This window comes from Poecilia mexicana, unplaced genomic scaffold (assembly GCF_051168715.1).
Source record: "Poecilia mexicana isolate PSO_F unplaced genomic scaffold, ASM5116871v1 scaffold_20, whole genome shotgun sequence".
NCBI lineage: Eukaryota > Metazoa > Chordata > Actinopteri > Cyprinodontiformes > Poeciliidae > Poecilia > Poecilia mexicana.
Genome location: NW_028263389.1, coordinates 12,576,680 through 12,597,986, shown reverse-complemented (window position 1 = coordinate 12,597,986; position 21,307 = coordinate 12,576,680). Strand labels below are relative to the sequence as shown.

Below are 21,307 nucleotides of genomic sequence, written 5' to 3'. Positions count from 1 at the left end.
ACCGTTTGGTCTTTCCATCAATTCTTTGAAAGTTAGGATTTTGTCCAAAGCCCAAAATAATTGCACAGCTAAAGCCTGGCATACCCATGGTCAGTGTATGTAAATGTCCCACTGGAGCCTTAAGTCATGCCGTTTTACTGTGATTTTGTGAAAGTGTCACCTTTTTTTTTCCCAGACTCTGTCAACTCTACATGTGTGATTTTCTTCTCAACCTTCTCATTTCTGGAAATCTACAAACACTCTTGGATTGCAAAGCTAGTATTTTAGGTTGGCTGAGGAAACCTGCGCTGCTTGTTAGTGTCGTTTATCTCTATAATGAAAGTTGTGTTTTTTTATGCTAATGTCATGTTGAACAGCACAAATACAGTCAAACCTAAAATTATTCAGACCCCCGGCAGGTTTAGCATTAGCATTATTGCCATTCAAAAAGGAAGTTAGTTTCTGATGGGTGATGAGACGGGCATCTCTCAAAATATGATAAAGCACTGAAAAATTTTCATAACATTAGGAAAAAAAATTGGTTTTAAATTGCACGGCTTCAGTTGAAACATTTGTTTTCAACCAATTTATCTTTGGTTATGAGATCCGAGTTTATGAGTTTGGAAGGCCTCCTTGCCATCACCCTAATCAGTAGGTAACCGCCATAGATTTTTTTTTAACAGGGATGGAGAAGCATGATATCATTTATTATAATCAAGAAAACAGACTGTAAAGCTGAAATTAGAAGAAACAAAAGCTAATTCTGCACCCCTAGTAAATGTTGATACCACTTCCAATCAGAAGAAACAATTTAGTAAATGTAAAAGATTACTTTAAGCTTAAATCTACCAAGCCTTTTTTTTTTTTTTTTTTTTTGGATTCCAGTTTTAAACAAATTGTCCAAAAAGCCAAATGTTACTGTGTCCAGCAGGCGGTCTGCTCTGAAAGAAGCAGGCGTGACACGGCCGTATATTTTAGTCCTTTTCCATTAGAAATGCTTTCTGCCAGCAGCAAACTTAAATGGACTCGACACACACCGGCCAGCATGAAGTGATTCACAATGTTTGTCTCATTGCTGTTTGAGTAGCATGCCGTTTTTCTCTCAGCATATTTATGTGCATTCTCACTCGGACACGCAGCAGATGTATGCCGACGCACTAAGTATATGTTGGGGGAGGGAACAAATTGTCTTCTAGCCGAGCTGTGAGCTCAGTTTCGTCACAGGAAAGGCAGACGGGTTGATATTAACCAGTGTTTTCCTACTTATGTTTCTAATCCATGCTGCTTTCTAATAACCATTTTTCTTCTCCATCTGTGTTTGTTTTTTTTTTTGTTTGTTTTTTTTTTTTTTTTTTTCGGCCTGCGTCTGTCTCCCATCCCATCCCTCTTTCAGCTGCAGGAAGCCAAACAGCTGGAGAGAGAGCGGCACCGACAGCAATCCCCTGTAGCCCAGCACACCGAGCCAGAATCCCCGCAGCTCCAGACTCACGTTCACCCACCCGGCAAGGCCCCCGCCCAAGAGGCCAACGGACCCGTCAGCCCAGCGACCCCCAGCATCGCCACGCCCTCCACGCCGTCCACCCCTTCCACGCCGGCCCCGGAGTCCAGCAGCAGCAGGTCTGCGTCCGGGGAGCGGGAGGAGCCGGGGGAGCGGGGGGAGCGGCCTGCCCCCGACGAGAACCCAGATCCTGAGAACGGTTCTGAGTTTTGCGTGGCTGAGAACGAGCAGACGGAGGCAGACCAAGCCACCGCAGCAGTACAAAGTGAGTTACCGTAGATTGAAAAAAATAAAAAAAATACACAAATGAATCAGATTTTTGGATTAAGTAGACTCTTATTAGAGTTTACAACAAAGTCATTCGACCTGTTATTTAAAATATACAATTAAACTAGAGATGTACCGATGCGATATCTGAGGTTTAGTATCACCTGAAACCTTTCCGACGCTGAACTGTCTTAAAAAGTTCCTCTTTTTAACACCAGATATTTATATTTATTTAATAACTTTGCACCAGTGCAACACAATTAAATACACCAATAGCTTCTCACGCTTGGTCAAACAACACAACTTCAATTGATCTAGAATTTTTTTCAATATTAATATCAAATTAGTTTTCTCTGTAACTCAAACATGATTTTCTTTTTTTTTTTATGCATTTGCTTTTGTTTAGAGATTTACTTTGTTTATGAAAATGCGCAGAATTCAGCTTCCTCACTGGAAGTACCCATGTTAAATATAATGATCGAATTCATCTTCGTTTTCATTCATGCATTTATTTATTTTTGTAAAATAAATCAGATCCTAACTGCGTTTATTGTGTCCTGCAGATGCAGCATCTAAACAACATGAAGGAGCAGGTGAAGAAGAGGACGAGGAAGCGCCTAACTATGAGGAGAAAGCCCAGGAAATTGTCCAGAGTATTCTGCAGGAAGTGGTCAACACTGTGGCTGGAGGCGAGACATGCTTTATTCATAATTTCAAGCGACGTGGCTCAAGTATTAAGTGAAATTATCAATCTGGCCTCGCTAAGTCTATTTTCTCCTGAAGCGTGTTTTAAAGACGAGATTATCAATCCATTTCCTCCTCTGCTTGTCGTGTCTGCAGGCCACTGCCTGGACCCGGCGAACCTCTGCTCCGACACCAAGGAGTCAGCCGGCGAGCCAGAGGAGTCCCCGCCGGCCGAGGCAGCTACTGAAGGCACCCAGAGCTCGATGGAGGACGAGGGAACAGTGGGGAGCGACAGCGAGCACGTCCATGCAAACGGCATTCCCGGCACGCCTATTTCTGCTAGCTTTACGCCCTCGTTGCCTGACGACAGATTATCCGTCTCCTCCACCGACACTCAGGTGAGGAAGTGAAGACAGTCTGAGTGTTGGACCTTGCAAACTGAACTAGGTGTTGAAATTTCTTTAACTTGTACATTTGTTCATTCTTTGCTTCGCCACTGACCCTTTTGGCAAAACTGCAAAATCCATTGTACTAAATTGTCCTTTATGGTATCTGAGCTGGAAAACGCAAACTTAAATGGCTTAAAATAAACTCTACCTGCTTTAGTTAATAAATGGGTGATGATCAACCAACGAAGTAAGTTATTAGGTTAACCTGAAGTTCCTTGTGTAATTCACATTAGTGTTAAATTTACACTATGGCGGGTGTAAATTTCACTTCCTGGAACCCTGTCCCTCAGTCTGGCAACATCTGGATCTCCTCTGGCGCTTCTCCTCAAGTTGTTGTGAAGCCAAAGGTCAAGTTTGACACAGCTGGACTCTGGACTTTTTTTTTTCACATTGGCAAACAGGTGTGTGCGGTAATTTCTCCTACAGCTGATCAGGAATTTGATACGTTTTCTTAATGAATAAATAATCGTCCTGCTTACTGAATGAATGAAAGAAAATGGAGTACAAATGTGAGCAGGCGCGTCGTACACAGAGGCTTTCTGTTCACATACTAAGGAATAAAAGCTGCTCGTCAAAAAATCCTTAAAAATAATCTAATCACTGCATCTGAACTTTTACGACCTGATGTTTTTTTTTCTTCTAAAATGCGCTGAGGTTTTCTTATCATTATGTCCTATAGAAGGTCATAATACATTTTGAAATTAAGACATTATAAGGGTTAAATCCAGGAAAACTTAGTTTATATCAGTCTTTAGCAACTACAGAATCATTACAAAAGTGTGGCTTGCATTTCTATTTAGCTCCCAAAACTCTGGTGCCCCTAAATATAATTTGGTGAAGCCAATTGCCATCAGAGGTTGCCTAATTAATAAAGGAAACTTGTTTGTAATTTAATCCTTCTACAAATCCACCTAAAATTCAGCCTTTCTTGAAAACTTGCATAAAGAGAACCGCTGTTGTGAAAAAATAAAAAAAATTTGCAAGGTAGCGTGTGTTTGGTGTGTCGTCCAGCTCTGAATGACCTCTCCAGGTCAGCGTAATTACTCTGAGGTGTAAATCTTCAAACAAATCTTATTGTTCTGTAAGGCTTTAATATTCACACGCTGTTGATGTTAAATAATCTGGAAGATAAAAGCTCTAAAACCAGACGTTTTTTAACTCGTTGCTTGTTTTTCTGCTCCTTCAGGAATCGGGAGCAGCAGCTGGCCAGCCGCCAGGTGCCAAGTTCTCCCACATCCTCCAGAAGGACGCTTTTCTGGTCTTTCGCTCTCTCTGCAAACTGTCGATGAAACCACTATCAGACGGACCGCCTGATCCAAAGTAAGACTTTGTGGGTTTTTTTTTTTTTTGCGTAATTAAGGATTTTCTACATCTTAGAAGAGTTTGCTTTGTTAGATGTGCTTTTACTCTCCTATACTTCCTCGATTTGTGTAACTAATTAGTTAATCAGCATCTAATGGAGACTCCCAGTTCATTTAGCTGTTGGATTTAACTTCTAATTGCCAAGTTTTACTCTAAGTTGCTTAAAATGTGAGAGTTGGACTTTTTGTGGTTTTTGTTCCTAGCGGTGGCTTCATGAAAAGGCCTTTTAATGCCTCTGGGGTTTTTTTTATCCTTCCTCTAAGCTGCAGGTCTGACCAGAGACATCATGAATCATGGTTTAAAATGAGGATCGCTCCGATTGTGGTGTTTTTTCATTGGTTTCCATTGGTTGTGGAGGCAATGAGACATCAATCAGAATTTTCTGAATCACTTCCTTGTATCCTGAAACACTGGAGCCCTTTTCATCCTTCCTCTTTACTTTTCAAAGCACCACAAATGCAAAATGAATTTTTTTATTTTTATTTCTTTTGCTCCAATTTAATATTTCCCCTGACCACGCTTCAGTCAGAGGAAATGTGATTGTACCGATAGCTTCACCTTCTCTGGAATCAGGATTTTCTGCCTCAGGCTTCTACCTAAAACTGCATTCTGACTCTCTCTTATTTGTTTACTGTTTTCCAACCAATTTATTCTTAATTTCAACAAATCTGTGTCAAATAAATGTTATCCAAGCTGCTTTTCGAATGGCTTCGGATACAGTTCTGGTGTAACGGAGCGCTTCGCGAAGGCTGACATGCTCTGTCTGGATCAGACTGCTCTCCTAAAAAGGTTTATTCGCCAGATATTTCACTCCGTCTCACCTGAACAACTTGATACACACTCAACATGTGAAGTGTCTGCAGCTTAACTAGAGCAAATGACTTTGGATATGCGTCTGTGCTCACCGTCGATGCATCTGATCTTCTGTCCTCACCTCTAAATGCTGCCATACCCCACCTTACGTCTTTTTTTTTTTAAACACTACAGATGCTTTCCATTACTACGTACCAACATAAATGCTGTTAAAAAGCCTCTCTTATAAGATTTCAGTCCTTACTGCTCTACAAGAGATCTTTTTTTTTTAACTGTTTTCATTTATTTTCTACTAAAAATCAATTATAGAAAGCATTTCTTGGCAATAAAATTGCATGCAATCATAAAACTGAAGTTGGATCTCATCTAAGAAATTGCTTAAAAAGTAAAAGGATGTTATTGTTTTGGCACTTAGATCCTCCTTTTCTTACTGCTTTCCAGAAATGGAAAGCAGACAAAGAAAGGAAAGCATTGCAAAGGAGCATTTAAAGTCGGCATATAAATTAGCTGAATCTATGTTATTTGTTGAAATTGGGCTATTTCTTTCCCAGAGCCTTTTGCTACAGTAGAGCTGTGCAGACAGATGGAGGTTGTGCATGCAGGCGATCTGTGACCGTGACCCCCAGAGCATTTTCTTTTAATCCTGCTGGCGATTTTTAACTCTCTGCTGCAGACACGCATCCTCATGAGTTCTCTCCATGTAATTGGTTGTAAATTCCTTTCAAGGACATTGTTTTCTGTTACAAAGACCAAATAACGCAGCAGAAACATCGGGGACGAAGCTGCGGCGAATCTTAAAGCCGGTTTAGGTTATAAAACATCTTCCGGAGCGCTGCTGAGTCATCTGACCTACATGTTAAACTGACTCAGATTACTACAAACTAAGCAGTTGTATAACCTTCTGAATGTACATTTTTATTCTGTTAAACATTTTCAGAATCGTTCAAACAAATATGAAGACTAACAAATTTCCTTTGTGTGATTGCCGCAGGTCCCACGAGCTGCGATCGAAGGTGTTGTCTCTGCAGCTGCTGCTGTCCATCCTGCAGAATGCCGGGCCCATCTTCAAGACCAACGAGATGTTCATAAACGCCATCAAGCAGTATTTGTGCGTGGCGCTGTCCAAGAACGGCGTCTCCTCTGTGCCTGAAGTCTTTGAGCTCTCGCTCTCCATCTTCCTTACCCTGCTCTCCCACTTCAAGACCCACCTCAAGATGCAAATCGAGGTAAAACGTTTGCATGCGTCTATTTAGTGAAGTTTTCTTTTTTATTGCAAGCTCTACTGACAGCTTAAATAGCAAGCTTATTGTCTTGTGTACGCACAAGTACTGATATGCTACAATTGTTTTTATTCATTGAAGTATAACTTATGATCAAAAAAGATTTTGTTGGAAACAGTAGAAAAAAAGAAGATTGGTTTCTTGCTCACAAAGAGCATTTCTTCAGTTGCCTTGTTGGAAAACTTAAAAGCGAGTACTTAATAAGATGAATAAAAAAAAAAAAAAACACTCAACCAAAATTAGCAGTAAAGTCATTTAGGACATGAAGTTAGCAGTTCTACCTGTTCTTTCATCTCGGCCAAATTAACTCGCCTTCCTGCTTCCAGGATCCCTGCTCCTGTCAGCTGCTCTTGTTTTGTGTTGCGCCGTTGCGAGTTGCTCCTTTTGCCTGGTTCTCACTGGAAATGCATTAAACTCTCTCTCTGCAGGTGTTCTTCAAAGAGATTTTCCTGTACATACTTGAGACGTCCACAAGCTCTTATGACCACAAGTGGATGGTCATCCAAACACTCACCAGAATATGTGCAGGTTTGCTCTGCTTTTTTCTATTCTTGTTTTGTTTCTACACTAATATCGACCTCATATTTAATTAAATTAACTTTTCAAAATGAAGTATTGTTGAAAGACAGTAGTAGGAGAAATCGCATAATTTCTCCTTTCTATTTTAATCATAATTTTTTTGTGGTTTCAAAAGCAATTCTTTGAGCCTACGACTGTATAAGTCGTTTCTATGATTTCTTAAGGCTTTGTGAAAAATATAAAATTGTCCCTTCTGTCCTCTTCAGATGCCCAAAGTGTGGTGGACATCTATGTGAACTACGACTGTGACTTGAATGCTGCTAATATATTTGAGCGCTTGGTCAATGACCTCTCAAAAATAGCCCAGGGCCGCGGAGGCCACGAACTCGGCACAACGCCCCAACAGGTGAATTTTTATTTTCCTCATGTTCTTCATCTATTCTGTGCCTGCTTTACGGGGATAGTTCAGGATTTATGAAGTAAAGTGCTGTTATAAACAGTTAATATCATACCTTTAACTCATAACACTCTTTGTTTATCGTAATCCCAGATTAGCTGATGCTGCAGAGGGAAGCTGACGAGTTAGAGAAGGGACCAAGACCAAAATTGACATCTATAAATCTCAAAAATGCCACAATGGTTTATTTGAGCCTATAAAACTTCATCATGTCTGTAATTTGGAAGTTATTTACACAGAAGTTGACAATTATTTAGACGTTAAATGTAGGTCAGAGGCGTTGCCCCGCCCTTAGACTTCCCTGTGAAACACAAACCGAGAACTGAACTTGTAAACAGTTTAAACTCAGAGCAGCCGAGTTTAAACTACCAAAGTAGAAATCCAAAATGTCACAACTAGATTTTTTTTTATTTTTTTTTTTTATGCTGTCTACTTTTTCTATCTGGTATTTAGTAACTGGAAAGAGTTAAGTGTTTGATCCTTAGTACATGTTTCCCCAGAAACATAATCTGCGGTGCAAAAACCCACTGAGGTTTTTCAGGTTTTAGCCGTTCTCAGACTTGCCATTCGGCTTCAACCTCCAGAACCAACTAATCGTAATTTGCACTAAGTGAAGCGACAAAACAGCGTTAAGGAAAGATATTAACTATTTCCAGCCTTTTAGCAGAACCATGATTTATTCCCAAACCGTCCCACTAAGACAGCTCGAAAAGTTTTACTGATTATTTCATGTGTCTTATATTCTTGTCCAGGAGCTGACTCTGAGAAAGAAAGGCCTTGAATGCCTAGTGTCCATCCTAAAATGTATGGTGGAATGGAGCAAAGACCAGTACGTCAACCCCAATTCCCAGACCAGCCTAGGTGAGTCATTTATGAGATACTGGCTGCAGTGAAACCCAAAGCACGAGGAAATTTTGTGACTTTTTTTTGTTTGGTTTCATCATTTTAATTATCAGCTTGCAGATGCAATGATGTCAGAAATCCTGTTTCTAACAGGCTAGACAGGCTAGACATGGGAGTGTGATCTATGTTAAAGATCTACGGTCTTTCAAATAAGACACACTGAGTTCGCTGTAGAAAACTGCGCACAATGTATTGCAAATGTGTTGCAAACTGTGTACCATCACTTTGCTTCAACAATAGCTCCAAAGTGCTACTAGCATTTCAGCTCCCATAATACTTTTAATACTTTTAGCAGACACTGGAACCAAAACCCCTCCTGGTGAGGAGAACCTGCTGTAGTGACTGAAGCTTGATGTGTGTGTGCTGTGCCTGCAGCTATCGGCACAGTGAAAGGGATTAAGTATTTTTGTGGCAGTATACATGCATGAAAGGATGTGCAAATCTATTAATTCCTGAGGATTTAAAGGTTTGGCTACAGTGGAGGGGAAAACGAGCTGATACTTGTAACTGTGCAATATGTAGTTGGTACGTAATTCGGTTCTGAATCGGACGCAGTTTGATTGTTTATAACCTTAATGAAGGCTTGAACAGTTCTCACTGTAATGTAAGGGTGAGCAGAGCCCTCCATGTTGCTTCCTTTCCTGCAGTAGACTGTAAAAAACAGGGAAGGTTAAAAGCAGATTTTGGCCGTAATCTATCTGAATCGGCCTCAGTTCCCCTCAGAGTCTTAACTGGAGTTTGAGATAAGGCTTGTACCCTTCAGCATGGCCGCAGTCAGCTGTAGGATTGACCACTGGAAGGAAGGAAAGTAGAGGAAAAGCGAGCTCTCGTCGGCTCAGTTCCAGCCACAGCAGGCGGTGAGATAATGCTTCGGCACATAGAGGCTAATCCAGGAGGTTCAGACCCTGAAAAAGAGCAATACCTTTCACCGAGCTGCAATGAAGCACCAATCTGTGACACGTGGAGCATATCCTCTCTGCGAGGCGGGCCGCTGGGTCTTGCGCACAGAGGATGGATTTGTCGTTAGCTGAAGGAGGAACCCGAACTAAGACGAAGCTGAAACTCTGAGAAAGGACTGAAAAGATATCCCTTAAGCCTCTGGGAGTATCCACAGGCCAGCCTGGGGCTAAGCTGTCAGAGCCAAGCAGCAGAGGCAGCTTTGTTGACTGTCAAGGATATTACTCTGCCAAAAAACCCACGACAGCTCATTAGTATACAAACAGCAGCTCACATTAAAATCCTGCATGCTGAATTTGCCCTGCTGGCAGTTTGGTGGAGGTTAGAAAGTTTTACATTTTAGACTGAATCCTGTTATAGCAGCATGCCAGGTCCTGGCTTGTAACGGTTTCTTGTCTTTACTCTCATCTTTCTGAATAACTTCGAAGCAAGAGCAGGTAAAAACTGGAACAGTAGTGAGTGTTTTAGTAGAATGTGTGTAAAAATATAGCTCCGATTTAAACCCTTTGTGATTGTGATTTAGGTAGTTTTCCACTGTCTCGGTATGAAAGTCTGTCAGCAGCTTTTAATATGACATTCAGCACTCCAGAATAACTCAGAGTGTGTCTATCCTGGGATAAACTCGGCTATCAAACATCACAACACAGACCCAAAGACAGGGTTAGGGTTGGGGTATTGATTATTTTTGATTATTTTAGTATGTTACAGGGATCTGTGAGAGTTTTCCTCCAGTAGAAAATGAGAACAGAACAGTCTGAGGAAAAGAGAAGGTAATCGTTTGAAACCGAGAATTCCTTTAAAACCACGCTAAACTCTGAAACCTGATACAAGCCTACATCCGATTCTGTTACATAACTTGAGCGGTGTAGGTTACGCAGTAACCAGAACCATGTTTGGTCTGCCTTAACCTGCCGAGACCTGAAGTAACATCCAAACCAGATTGTATTCGGCATGGTTTTACGCTCTGAAAGGATTCAGATATGTAACAGAAAACACATTTAGTTGCTACAGACGGCTGGCGTCCCAATGCTCTTTTTCTTTTGCCGTGTTGTCCGTGTTTTTAAGAGTGGCGAACATCGAGGCGTGCCGACGCGTCTGCGAGGCCGTCCTGAATGTTTTAAAGAGTTTCCGTTGGGTAATCGGACGCCTCAGTTGGACCCAGCCTGGGTTACAGGGTGAACCTGTTCCAGCAGCAGCGGCGGCGTATCCTTGAGCTCCTCTCTCATGGATTAATAAACCAACTCTCTTGACCTTCATCTCACATTTCTTCCCCCTTTTCACTGCCTGCAGTGTTTTAGAGAACATCCAGAGCCCAAAATGCTGCATTAAATTATCATAGTTCACAAAATCATGCTAATTTGGCATTTTAAAGGACTTTTAATGCAACTTTTAGAGCAACTTTGCATTAAAAGTGTCATTATTTACCAAATGACACTTCTTGACAACTGTCATAAGCATTCATAAAGACTACTTTATGTTCATGACAGGTGTTATGTCATGTTTATTATCATGTTAGTCTTATGCACACCCCTTCAAATAAAGTGTTACCCGAAACAATAGTTATTGTTTTCTAAATCATTGACTTTATTTCCTTTTATTTTTGCTCTTCAGGCCAGGAGAAACCTTCAGAGCAGGACAGCTCGGAGACCAAGGCCACAGAGAGCATAAACCGCTACGGCAGCATCAACTCCCTGGACTCCACGGCCTCGTCTGGCATCGGTAGCTACAGCACACAGATGTCCGGCACCGACAACCCCGAGCAGTTTGAGGTTCTCAAGCAGCAGAAGGAGATCATTGAACAGGGGATTGACCTGTGAGTCCAGTGAATTTACAGCTCTATATCCTGATGAACGTGGAACGAGTTAGCCTTAGCTAAGTGTGGCTTTACGCGTTTGTGTTTTCCTCAGGTTCAACAAGAAACCAAAGAGAGGAATCCAGTACCTTCAAGAGCAAGGCATGCTGGGTACAACCCCAGAGGACCTTGCACAGTTCTTGCACCAAGAGGAGAGGCTTGACTCGGTAAAAAAAAACAACAACAAAAAAACAATTTGCTTTAGGTAAAAGTAGAAAGTAAAGAAAGGTAGACACTAGAATATTTTCAAAATGAAACAATTTGTTGCAGAAATAGTTTATTAATCAGGCCATTTCTCAAAATCCCAGCTGAGACATAGACAGTCAGTTTTTTCTTATTATGCTATATTGTCATCTTGTTAATGATCATAACAATGCAAGGACAATTTTATTGTGCAGTAAAAACTTACAAGTTAGTCAAATAAAATAACATGAATGTATATATTTATGCATGAATAAAATAATCATTTTATGTTGAGTTAAATTTGTACTCTGCAGATTTCAACAACAGTTATATAAATAATGAAAGATGTAACGGTAATGTAATCACTAAATACTTGATTGCCATTTCTGGTGACTATTGTTCGTTTCTGCCTAAAATTACATAAAAATATGTTGCGAGTCTTCCAGTTACCTTTGTCTTGATTCTAGATCAGTGGTTCTTAACCTTTTTTGAGGTGCCGAACCCACCAGTTTCTTATGCGCATTCACTGAACCCTTCTGTAGTGATAAATAAAATATGATTCTCCCCCCAATTCAAGACCTAGGGGTGCCCCAACTAGAGTCTAACTGGGTCACCCCATGATTACTAAGTCTTCTTAAAAGGTAGAGTCTCTGAGAACAGTTCTTCAAAATATAGTCAGTGTTTTCAGCAAAGTTGAGCTGACTGTCCAGGAACGACCCAAGGTATTTAAAATTTTCCACAGTTTCAACAGGTTGGCCATCGAGAGAAACTGGAACCACTTTAAGGTCTTGTTTAGATCATTTAATTAGCTCTACATTCTTAAGAGAATGAAAAATTTATAATAAATAAAGACTTTGCGGTATTCTGAATGAGTAATGTAATTATATTAGTTGTGTTACCACCCCCACGCCACTAGAGGCAGTACCAACCCTGAAAAGATGCGACTAAGGAGCAGATTTAGAAGTACACCGAAAGCTACAGAATTTGGTAAAAACGGTGAGTTTTGCTGAAGTAGTTAAAGACGCAAGTTCACTGAGACCGACTCATCGAACCCCTGGGGTTCGATCAAACCCAGGTTAAGAACCACTGTTCTAGACAAAACACAATTAAGCTCACATCAAATCCGGCCTACAGTAGGTAAAACAATAGGGCGACTGTGGCTCTATGGATAGAGTAGTCGTCTTGCAATCAGAAGGTTGTAGGTTCAATTCCAGCTTCCTCCTCCCACATGTCAATGTGCCCCTGGGCAAGCCACCCAATCCCAAATTGCCTACCAAGCTGCACAGGCAACTTGGTAGTGTAAAGCACTTTGAGTGGTCAAAAATGATCAGATAAAGCACTATATAAGTTCAGTCCATTTACCATTTCCACTTAAAAAAACCTAAGAAAAAAATTTAATGTATAAACTTTGATTAAAATAGATGTAATTAAATTGTGACTGTATACATGCATAACATAATCACTGTAATTGAACTAATTTTTTAATTGTTTGGCACCATGATGAGCAAATTAGTGCAGCATTAATAACTGCATTAATTACAGCATCAGATAAAAACAATCCGCCCTGATTTGCTACTCTTTGCTAATCATTAAGCCAGCTTGTGTTTCACTCTGCAGGGTCACAGACCTGAGCACTGTGTGTAAACGTGCAGGCGTATAGATCAGTAATGCAAAGTGCAGCCTGACCTCTGTGTCGTTGCTCTGTTCAGACTCAGGTGGGTGAATTCCTCGGCGATAACGACCGTTTCAATAAAGAGGTCATGTACGCCTACGTGGATCAAATGGACTTCCAGGGCAAAGACTTTGTTTCCGCTCTAAGGATGTTCCTGGAGGGCTTCCGGCTCCCCGGCGAGGCCCAGAAGATCGACCGGCTCATGGAGAAATTTGCAGCAAGATACCTGGAGTGCAATCAGGGGTGAGTTTAATTTGCTTATTTTATTTTATTTTTTTACAAAACAGAAAGGAAACCAGAGGAGATCAAGGATGTGGTTAGTTTTTGCAGGTCGTTTATCCTGCTCACCCGTTGTTCTCGTTTTGTTTTTATTGCTCCAGACAAACTCTCTTTGCCAGTGCAGACACGGCATATGTTCTCGCCTACTCGATCATCATGTTAACAACAGACCTCCACAGCCCGCAGGTAAGACGTCCACTTCAAGGAAGCTGCGGGGTTTTGGTGTTTAGACAAGAAATGTCCCTTTAAATATCAGTGAAGCGTGCCGAGCAAAAGCCAGTCTTGACTTTATTTTATTGCTGTAATCTGCAAAGGTGAAGAATAAAATGACAAAAGAGCAGTACATCAAGATGAACCGCGGCATCAATGACAGCAAGGACCTGCCTGAGGAGTATCTCTCAGCCATATACGATGAGATCGCAGGGAAGAAGATCGCCATGAAGGAAACGAAAGAGCTCACCATGAAGTCCAACAAGCAAAGTGAGTCTGCCCGTTGTATCGACGACGATCGACGCGCTATTCGCCGCTGATCTGGGTGGAATTGATGTCTGAATCTGGATTGACAGGCGTGGCCAGCGAGAAGCAGAGGCGTCTGCTCTACAACGTGGAAATGGAGCAGATGGCCAAGACGGCCAAAGCTCTGATGGAGGCCGTCAGCCACGTCCAGGCCCCGTTCACCAGCGCCACGCATCTGGAGCACGTCCGGCCCATGTTCAAGGTATTTCACCTGAGATTCCACACACCCCGTGGGGGGGTGCAGACGGCTAAAGCCTCATCTGTGTGTGTGACGCTTCTCAGCTGGCGTGGACGCCCTTCCTGGCTGCCTTCAGCGTCGGCCTGCAGGACTGTGACGACACTGAAGTGGCCTCGCTGTGTCTCGAAGGAATTCGCTGCGCCATCAGGATAGCGTGCATCTTTTCCATACAGGTACGGCACCCTGGATCACTGCAACACAGGCTTCTTTCGCAGAATATTTATAGAACTGGATCTGATCACATTTCAAGTCTGCATAAATTGAGTTTGGAAACATCTTTGAGTTTCTAACCTTTTTGTTTTTAATAAAAGTTACCATTTTTTATATTTTGAGTTGCATTATATTATAACCTTCATCTTCCATTTGCTAGATAGCAAGTTTTAAGGTTTTGTCAAATTAATTAATTTATGTATTTATTTTTGCTTTAATGTCAAAACGCACACAAACAAATTTAATCGGAATAATTTCACGGCTTATAATCGCATCAAAGCTCTCTTTAATCCAGAATTAAGATTCATCATAATGAATCATTACAAAAAGTTTTTATTTATTTCAGGAATTCAAATCCAAAACAGTCATACATCAGTTTATAACACTAATATATATTTCAATTCTTATTTCTATTTATATTGATGCTTTTAGTTTCCAGAATAAAACTTGTAATTGTAACTTTTTTGCTCTTTGTCTTGCATTTTTTTCCTTTTCGCTCAATTTTCTGCCAGCTTTGTTATTTAGCAATGACCTTCTGATTATCTGCATAACATTTCTATATTATTTTCATTGGCGTTATGTAATGCATTGTTTGCTGAAAAACTGGATTTTGGTTGTTCTTTTAGTTGCTAGCTGTGATCATCAAAATAATTGGTCTCAGTATTAAATGTGTTCTATATAAAATATTAAAGATCTTGTTTAGTTTGATGGCTCTCTGGAATTTTAGGTAAACGTCTTGTATTTAAACGACCAGAACGCACAAAAATTGTCACAAAAAACGTCGTTTTTGTTTCTGAACAGCTGGAGAGGGACGCTTACGTTCAGGCTCTGGCCAGGTTCACCCTGCTGACGGCCAGCTCCGGCATCGCAGAAATGAAGCAGAAGAACATCGACACCATCAAGACCCTGATCACCGTGGCACACACAGACGGCAACTACCTGGGCAACTCCTGGCATGAGGTGAGAGCTTTCAGAACCATCCAGCAGGCTACATTCCAGCATCGTCTATTCATACATGTTCTTTATTGATCAGTCATCAAACATAACATGAGTCATAATTGCAAAAATTAGCATCATAGTCTGTTTTTTATGATTTTTTTTTTTTTTGGCACTAGTGGCATTTATTTGCTGTATTTAGACAGGAAATGGGTAAAGAGAGAGAGAAGGGAGAACGTGCAGTGAAGGTGACCATTCTGAACCTTTAATACACTTTGCAATTATCCAATACTTTGTGTTGTTCTATCCAATAAAATACATTGGCGTTTGTGTCTGTAAGAGGTGTGATTGGTCTAGCAGTGTGCAGTAGTTGGTTTTTTCCTTCCTCAGGCATTTCATGACCATTTTTTCCCCTCCTTCTCAGATCATGAAGTGCATCAGTCAGCTGGAGCTGGCTCAGCTGATTGGCACGGGGGTGAAGGCGCGCTACATCTCAGGGACGGTGCGGGGGAAGGAGGGCTTCATCACCAGCACCAAGGAGCAGAACAACGATGAGTACCTGGGTCTCGGTCAGTAGAAACGTTTCAGTCCGTCGCAAACAGAATACCACTACTACTACTACTAAAGATCTGACAGCAGAACTACTCCCATGTGGTTCTCTCTGTAGTCGGGGGAACAGTGGACCGTAAGCAGATCGCCAGCATTCAGGAGTCCATTGGAGAGACGAGCTCCCAGAGCGTGGTAGTGGCTGTGGACAGGTGTGGATCTGTCATTTCTGCACTCATTTACCTCCAGGTCTCCTCCTGTGCACTTACGTAGACACACCGCTTCACATTTTATTCTCCGATGTTTTCAGGATCTTCACAGGCTCCACCAGACTGGACGGTAACGCAATAGGTGAGTCAAGACGTTCTCTGTGCATCAAAGACTGCTGCATTTCCTGTGTCAATGCGACTCGTCTTCCTGTTCAAATCACTTTTTTTTTTTCCCCTCACTGGGGTGATTTGTGTCTGTCAGTGGATTTCGTGCGCTGGCTGTGTGCTGTGTCCATGGATGAGCTGGCCTCGCCCACACATCCACGCATGTTCAGCCTGCAAAAGATCGTGGAGATCTCCTACTACAACATGGGCCGCATCAGGCTGCAGTGGTCCAGGATCTGGGAGGTGATCGGAGACCACTTCAATAAGGTGGGTGTGCGAAACGGAGCGACCCCGTCAGGTTCTCTTTCTATTCCTCCATCTCTCCTTGTTTCCTTCCTTTTGTTCTTGTGTTGGTTTCCCAAGAGGTGTTTTTGGTTTTAATGAGATAAATATTACTAAAAGGAAAGATTTTTTTTTGTTTAAACAAGATACTGCTCCTGAATTTATTGCCAAGCTCTGGCAGTAAAGTGCTTCTGTAGAAAAATAACCATCACAATTTTTGTTTTTTAATCTATTTTGTCATCAATTTTTAAAATGTATTATTTTCTAAAACATAAAGTGTAGATTTGATTGGATTTTTTTTCAGCGAATAAAGTAGACGTATCCAATGCCTTAAACTCAAATTTCTATATACAGGTATATATACCTGCTTTGGTTGTTTGATTTACGATTAAAGAACATAAATATATTTATTTTTTCCTATTGAAATAGCGATAAACATTTTATTTTATCTGTTCACCCAATTTAGACACTTTGCTTTTATTTTGTCTGATTCAGTTGCTCTCTTTTTTTAAATAATTATCTTCTGTTCTAAATATTTTATACGTCCCACATGTTGAACAGCTTCTCTTCTTTCCCCCCGTTTGCTCTGATGATTCGTCAAACGGAAAATGCGGAATTCGAGAAATGTTGTTTTTCTCTGCTGCAGGTTGGCTGCAATCCCAACGAAGATGTAGCGATTTTTGCCGTCGATTCTCTCAGGCAGCTGTCCATGAAGTTCCTGGAGAAAGGGGAGCTGGCTAACTTCCGCTTCCAGAAGGACTTTCTGAGGCCGTTCGAGCACATCATGAAGAAGAACAGGTACGAACCCAGAGCCACCGGCTCTGAGCCTCTTCCTGTCTTTTCCTCCCTGAAGCTATGAGTGGATTTGTTTTGTTGTTTTTTTTTCACTCTGACTCCTGTCAACATTTCAGCTGACCCATTTCAGTCTTCTTGTATTACTTCTCCACTGAATTCATGAAAGGCTCTTTTTTCCCCCCCCTTTCTGTTTGGTTTGAGATGGTTTTTAAGTACAGACCAGACAGATTTATTTAGCTGGTGATTTTGAAGCAGCGTGCACGCAGCATGTGACAAGCTAAAGCCTGTTTCACTGCAACACATTTCTGACAAGAACCAGGAGTTTAAACAAGAATCCGCTCACAGAGGGCAGCGGGGAGGAGACGGCTGGCGGCCATGTAAACCGGGCAGAGCGTGGAGTCCATTAGAGTCGTGTGTGTGAGAGAGATAGAGATGGTTAGAAGAGGCAGAGATTTCCTCCCATTCATGCTCTCTGAGCAGCTACAATTGCTTGTCACTATGGCAACAGTTGCTGCAACAAACCAGCTGAGCTCAAGCTGTAATAACCACTTTACCTTAAAATGAGCCTGGGGATTTTATCAAGTGCTTTTCCAGCTAATCTGCATGAATAAACAGACAAATTATCATCATTTCAGTTGATTTGACACATTCACATGCCATTTTTCCCCCCCTCTCTATCTGACCTTGCAGGTCTCCCACCATCAGAGACATGGTGGTGCGCTGCATAGCTCAGATGGTGAACTCCCAGGCTGCCAACATCCGTTCAGGCTGGAAGAACATCTTCTCGGTGTTCCACCTGGCGGCGTCCGACCAGGACGAGAGCATCGTGGAGCTGGCCTTCCAGACCACCGGCCACATCGTCAGTGAGTCCAACACTCCTGTGTCCAAACTCGTTTCATGTCGTCCCTTCAGCCATGCGGCAGAAATGGCAACTCAAGCTTTATGACATCATATGTTAAAGATGCTTATATCCATTTCAGGATCAACTTATTTTGTAGCTGCTGTGTGTATTTGATTGGTTAAATTGAACAGGAAGTCATCTTGGAACCAATTATTTTTGACTGTGGCAGCATTAGCTGATGTTGGAGCAACTTTAGTAGAAAGGTAGAAACAAAGTAACTACTTCTATTCACGTCCAAAAGAATTCATGTTTCCTCATATTCTTTTGTATATGAACAAATATTATTTCAATCAGATATTTAACGATATATTTAAATAATTACATCTATATATATTTTTAAACGTGTTAATTTTATGAATATTCAATCCCTCCATGGGAGAGGCTTTGTCTACAGACACCCGAAATAAAAACATTTCCTGTTTGATTTAATGAAAAATAACAACAGGTCTTGAATCCTTTATGCACGTTTGTAATATTTACATAAAATAAATTATGTATACTTTCAAAAGAGTTCAGTTTATACGTAATCACATCGTCAGAGACGAGCCTTTAGCACCTTACGAACAAATCTGCCAGCTGGTCAGAAGATCTGATTGCACATTAAATCAAAGTCTGTTTTTATTAACTTCTCTTCTCCTCTGCTCGTGTGCTCGCTGTTTACACCTCCCTCAGCGAATGTATTCGAGAAGCACTTTGCAGCCACCATCGACTCCTTCCAGGACGCCGTCAAGTGTCTCTCGGAGTTCGCCTGCAACGCCTCGTTCCCAGACACCAGCATGGAAGCGATCCGCCTCATCCGCCACTGCGCCAAATACGTCTCGGAGAGACCGCAGGTCAACGTCGGCCGGATGAAGTCTGAATCCTACCTGTAAAAAATAAAAATAAAAACACGAGGATTCATTTTGAACTCGTCGTTTCCTCATCCCCCCGGCAGGCCTTCAAAGACTACACCAGTGACGACATGAATGTAGCCCCCGAGGACCGGGTGTGGGTGAGAGGCTGGTTCCCCATCCTGTTTGAGCTCTCCTGCATCATCAACAGGTGCAAACTGGATGTCAGGACCAGGTAGGCGGGATTAACCCTCCGATCGCAGGCCTCGTCGCTTTGACTTTTCCACATTTTGTCACATTACAACCACAAAGCTGTTGCTATTTTAAATGCAAAACTGTTTGTAATTGATGTAAAACAAGAGAAAGAACTTGCATATGTGTTTTTAGACCTGCGTTGTTTAACGAGTGCGTTTGCGTTGCTTCTTGCAGGGGCCTCACGGTGATGTTCGAAGTGATGAAGACCTATGGGCATACCTTCGAGAAACACTGGTGGCAGGACCTGTTCAGAATCGTCTTCAGGATCTTCGACAACATGAAGCTACCGGAGCAGCAGACCGAGGTAACGGGCGAGTCTTTTCTTCCCGAAGCTTCTTTGTTTTAGTTTGTGCGTGTGTGTATGAAGCACGCTCACTGACGAGGCTTTTGTTGTGAAAACCTTCAGAAAGCAGAGTGGATGACCACTACATGCAACCATGCACTTTACGCCATCTGTGACGTTTTCACCCAATACTTTGAGTCCCTCAACGGACTCCTGCTGGATGACATCCTGGCTCAGCTCTACTGGTGTGTGCAGCAAGGTGAGCAGGCTGCGTTCGCGTTTTCACCAGATTAAAACAAAAACGGATGATTTTTATGGAAATGTTCAAACTGTTTATTTTATGAACCTGTACTCCAAACAAAATTAGTCCACATCGTGATTATCATAAACTAAACAATAATAAAATCCGCTTCCTGCGTCTCTGCCTCTTCGCCTGCAGACAACGAGCAGCTGGCCCGTTCGGGCACCAACTGCCTAGAGAACGTGGTCATCCTCAACGGGGAGAAGTTCTCCGCCGAGACCTGGGACAAGACGTGCAACTGCATGCTGGACATCTTCAAGACCACCATCCCCCACGCGTAAGCCGACGCGCCGTCCTCCTCAGCAGGAAAACCCTGTGGGACCCGGATTTGAACTGAAGCTGCTCAAACGGGCAGTTTGATGCTTGAAAATTAGTTTGTAGAACAAAATCAAGCTCAGTGCTAAAAACTAGTGGTGTTTAGTATAATAGAATAACTTTTTCATGATTTCCCAGGTCTGGATAAGTACGGAAGAAGAAAATGTAGTATCTAAATTTCTTTCTTTTTGGATTTTCTTTTCTTTTATTTTCTGTATTTGGTTTTTTCTTTTTCTTTTTTGTTTGTTTTTTCTTCCTGTCGTTTTTACTTCCTTTTTTTATCACCTTAGAAGAAACAGGCTATTCTGATGTACAGTACATAACATAATAGGTGCTGAGATATTCTGCTTGCAAATGCACCAAAAATACACCAAAAGCTAAATCCGTATTTTTTGTAACAAAAGCGGTTTTAACCTTGTTTTTTTCCTATCGACAGTTTTGACATTTTCACCAAAAAAACTGATGTGATTTCTTCTATCAATTTTCTCTGGTTTCAAAGGTTGTTGACGTGGCGACCGGCAGGAGCAGAAGGAGAGCACTTCGCAACACACAGCCTGACTGACAAACAGCTGGTGAGGAAATCTTTTGTACGGTTTATCCAGGACATGCAGATGTCGTTCTTTTCTGACCCTCCTCCTATTTTAGGCTTATTTATATTTGTTGGATAGCGGTAGCTAAAATCTGCTTTGATTTCAGGACTCCATATCCCAGAAGTCTGTGGACATTCAGTCCCGCTCTGACGACCAGCACTCCATCAGCAGCGGCGACAGGGCCACCGCCATGGAGAGCCGCCGGCAGAGTCAGCACAGCTCGGCGTCGGGCGTCTTCGAGGACGGCTCGAGAAGCAGGACCTCAACGAGTGAGTCGGCCATTTTCCACGAATACTAATCCCTCTCTCTGCGTTTCCCTTCCCATCAATTTGTTTCCTGACGAACGTTTCCTGTTGCGTCCTGCAGAGATCCAGGAGCAGCGCTTGTTCTCCGCCCTGCTCATAAAGTGCGTCGTGCAGCTGGAGCTGATCCAGACCATCGATAACATCGTGTTTTTCCCCGCCACCAGTAAGAAGGAGGACGCGGAAAACTTTGCAGCTGCTCAGGTATAAAGTTTGAGTGACCCGCACGACGACGAGCTACAGCCATGGTGGAAATATTAGCGAGTAGCTCTATAAACCTTTATTTAATTTGAAGCGGGACGCCGGGTGTGCCGCGGACGTCCAAGTGGAGACGCAGGACCAGGGGATGTTCCGCTATCTGACCTCGGAGCAGCTCTTCAAGCTGCTGGACTGCCTGCTGGAGTCGCATCGCTTCGCCAAGGCTTTCAACTCCAACAACGAGCAGAGAACGCTGCTGTGGAAAGCAGGTAGGAGAACGG

General features: G+C 42.1%; 1 protein-coding gene across 1 annotated transcript in view; it reads left to right on the top strand.

The window, feature by feature from the left end:
* arfgef1 (ARF guanine nucleotide exchange factor 1) overlaps nucleotides 1-21,307 on the top strand; it is a 52,145-nt gene that overhangs the window by 27,377 nt on the left and 3,461 nt on the right. Inside the window, exons 6-36 of the mRNA XM_088001475.1 lie at nucleotides 1,373-1,742; nucleotides 2,308-2,433; nucleotides 2,585-2,826; nucleotides 4,064-4,197; nucleotides 6,044-6,278; nucleotides 6,761-6,860; nucleotides 7,118-7,257; nucleotides 8,061-8,169; nucleotides 10,780-10,981; nucleotides 11,076-11,187; nucleotides 12,913-13,118; nucleotides 13,256-13,340; nucleotides 13,469-13,634; nucleotides 13,721-13,872; nucleotides 13,953-14,081; nucleotides 14,920-15,078; nucleotides 15,479-15,623; nucleotides 15,722-15,812; nucleotides 15,911-15,951; nucleotides 16,072-16,241; nucleotides 16,903-17,054; nucleotides 17,742-17,914; nucleotides 18,625-18,785; nucleotides 18,887-19,017; nucleotides 19,212-19,341; nucleotides 19,444-19,579; nucleotides 19,760-19,898; nucleotides 20,436-20,508; nucleotides 20,633-20,795; nucleotides 20,893-21,032; nucleotides 21,124-21,295. Coding sequence (XP_087857601.1) covers nucleotides 1,373-1,742; nucleotides 2,308-2,433; nucleotides 2,585-2,826; nucleotides 4,064-4,197; nucleotides 6,044-6,278; nucleotides 6,761-6,860; nucleotides 7,118-7,257; nucleotides 8,061-8,169; nucleotides 10,780-10,981; nucleotides 11,076-11,187; nucleotides 12,913-13,118; nucleotides 13,256-13,340; nucleotides 13,469-13,634; nucleotides 13,721-13,872; nucleotides 13,953-14,081; nucleotides 14,920-15,078; nucleotides 15,479-15,623; nucleotides 15,722-15,812; nucleotides 15,911-15,951; nucleotides 16,072-16,241; nucleotides 16,903-17,054; nucleotides 17,742-17,914; nucleotides 18,625-18,785; nucleotides 18,887-19,017; nucleotides 19,212-19,341; nucleotides 19,444-19,579; nucleotides 19,760-19,898; nucleotides 20,436-20,508; nucleotides 20,633-20,795; nucleotides 20,893-21,032; nucleotides 21,124-21,295 — 4,684 coding nt within the window. The remainder of the gene's footprint in view (nucleotides 1-1,372; nucleotides 1,743-2,307; nucleotides 2,434-2,584; nucleotides 2,827-4,063; nucleotides 4,198-6,043; nucleotides 6,279-6,760; nucleotides 6,861-7,117; nucleotides 7,258-8,060; nucleotides 8,170-10,779; nucleotides 10,982-11,075; nucleotides 11,188-12,912; nucleotides 13,119-13,255; nucleotides 13,341-13,468; nucleotides 13,635-13,720; nucleotides 13,873-13,952; nucleotides 14,082-14,919; nucleotides 15,079-15,478; nucleotides 15,624-15,721; nucleotides 15,813-15,910; nucleotides 15,952-16,071; nucleotides 16,242-16,902; nucleotides 17,055-17,741; nucleotides 17,915-18,624; nucleotides 18,786-18,886; nucleotides 19,018-19,211; nucleotides 19,342-19,443; nucleotides 19,580-19,759; nucleotides 19,899-20,435; nucleotides 20,509-20,632; nucleotides 20,796-20,892; nucleotides 21,033-21,123; nucleotides 21,296-21,307) is intronic.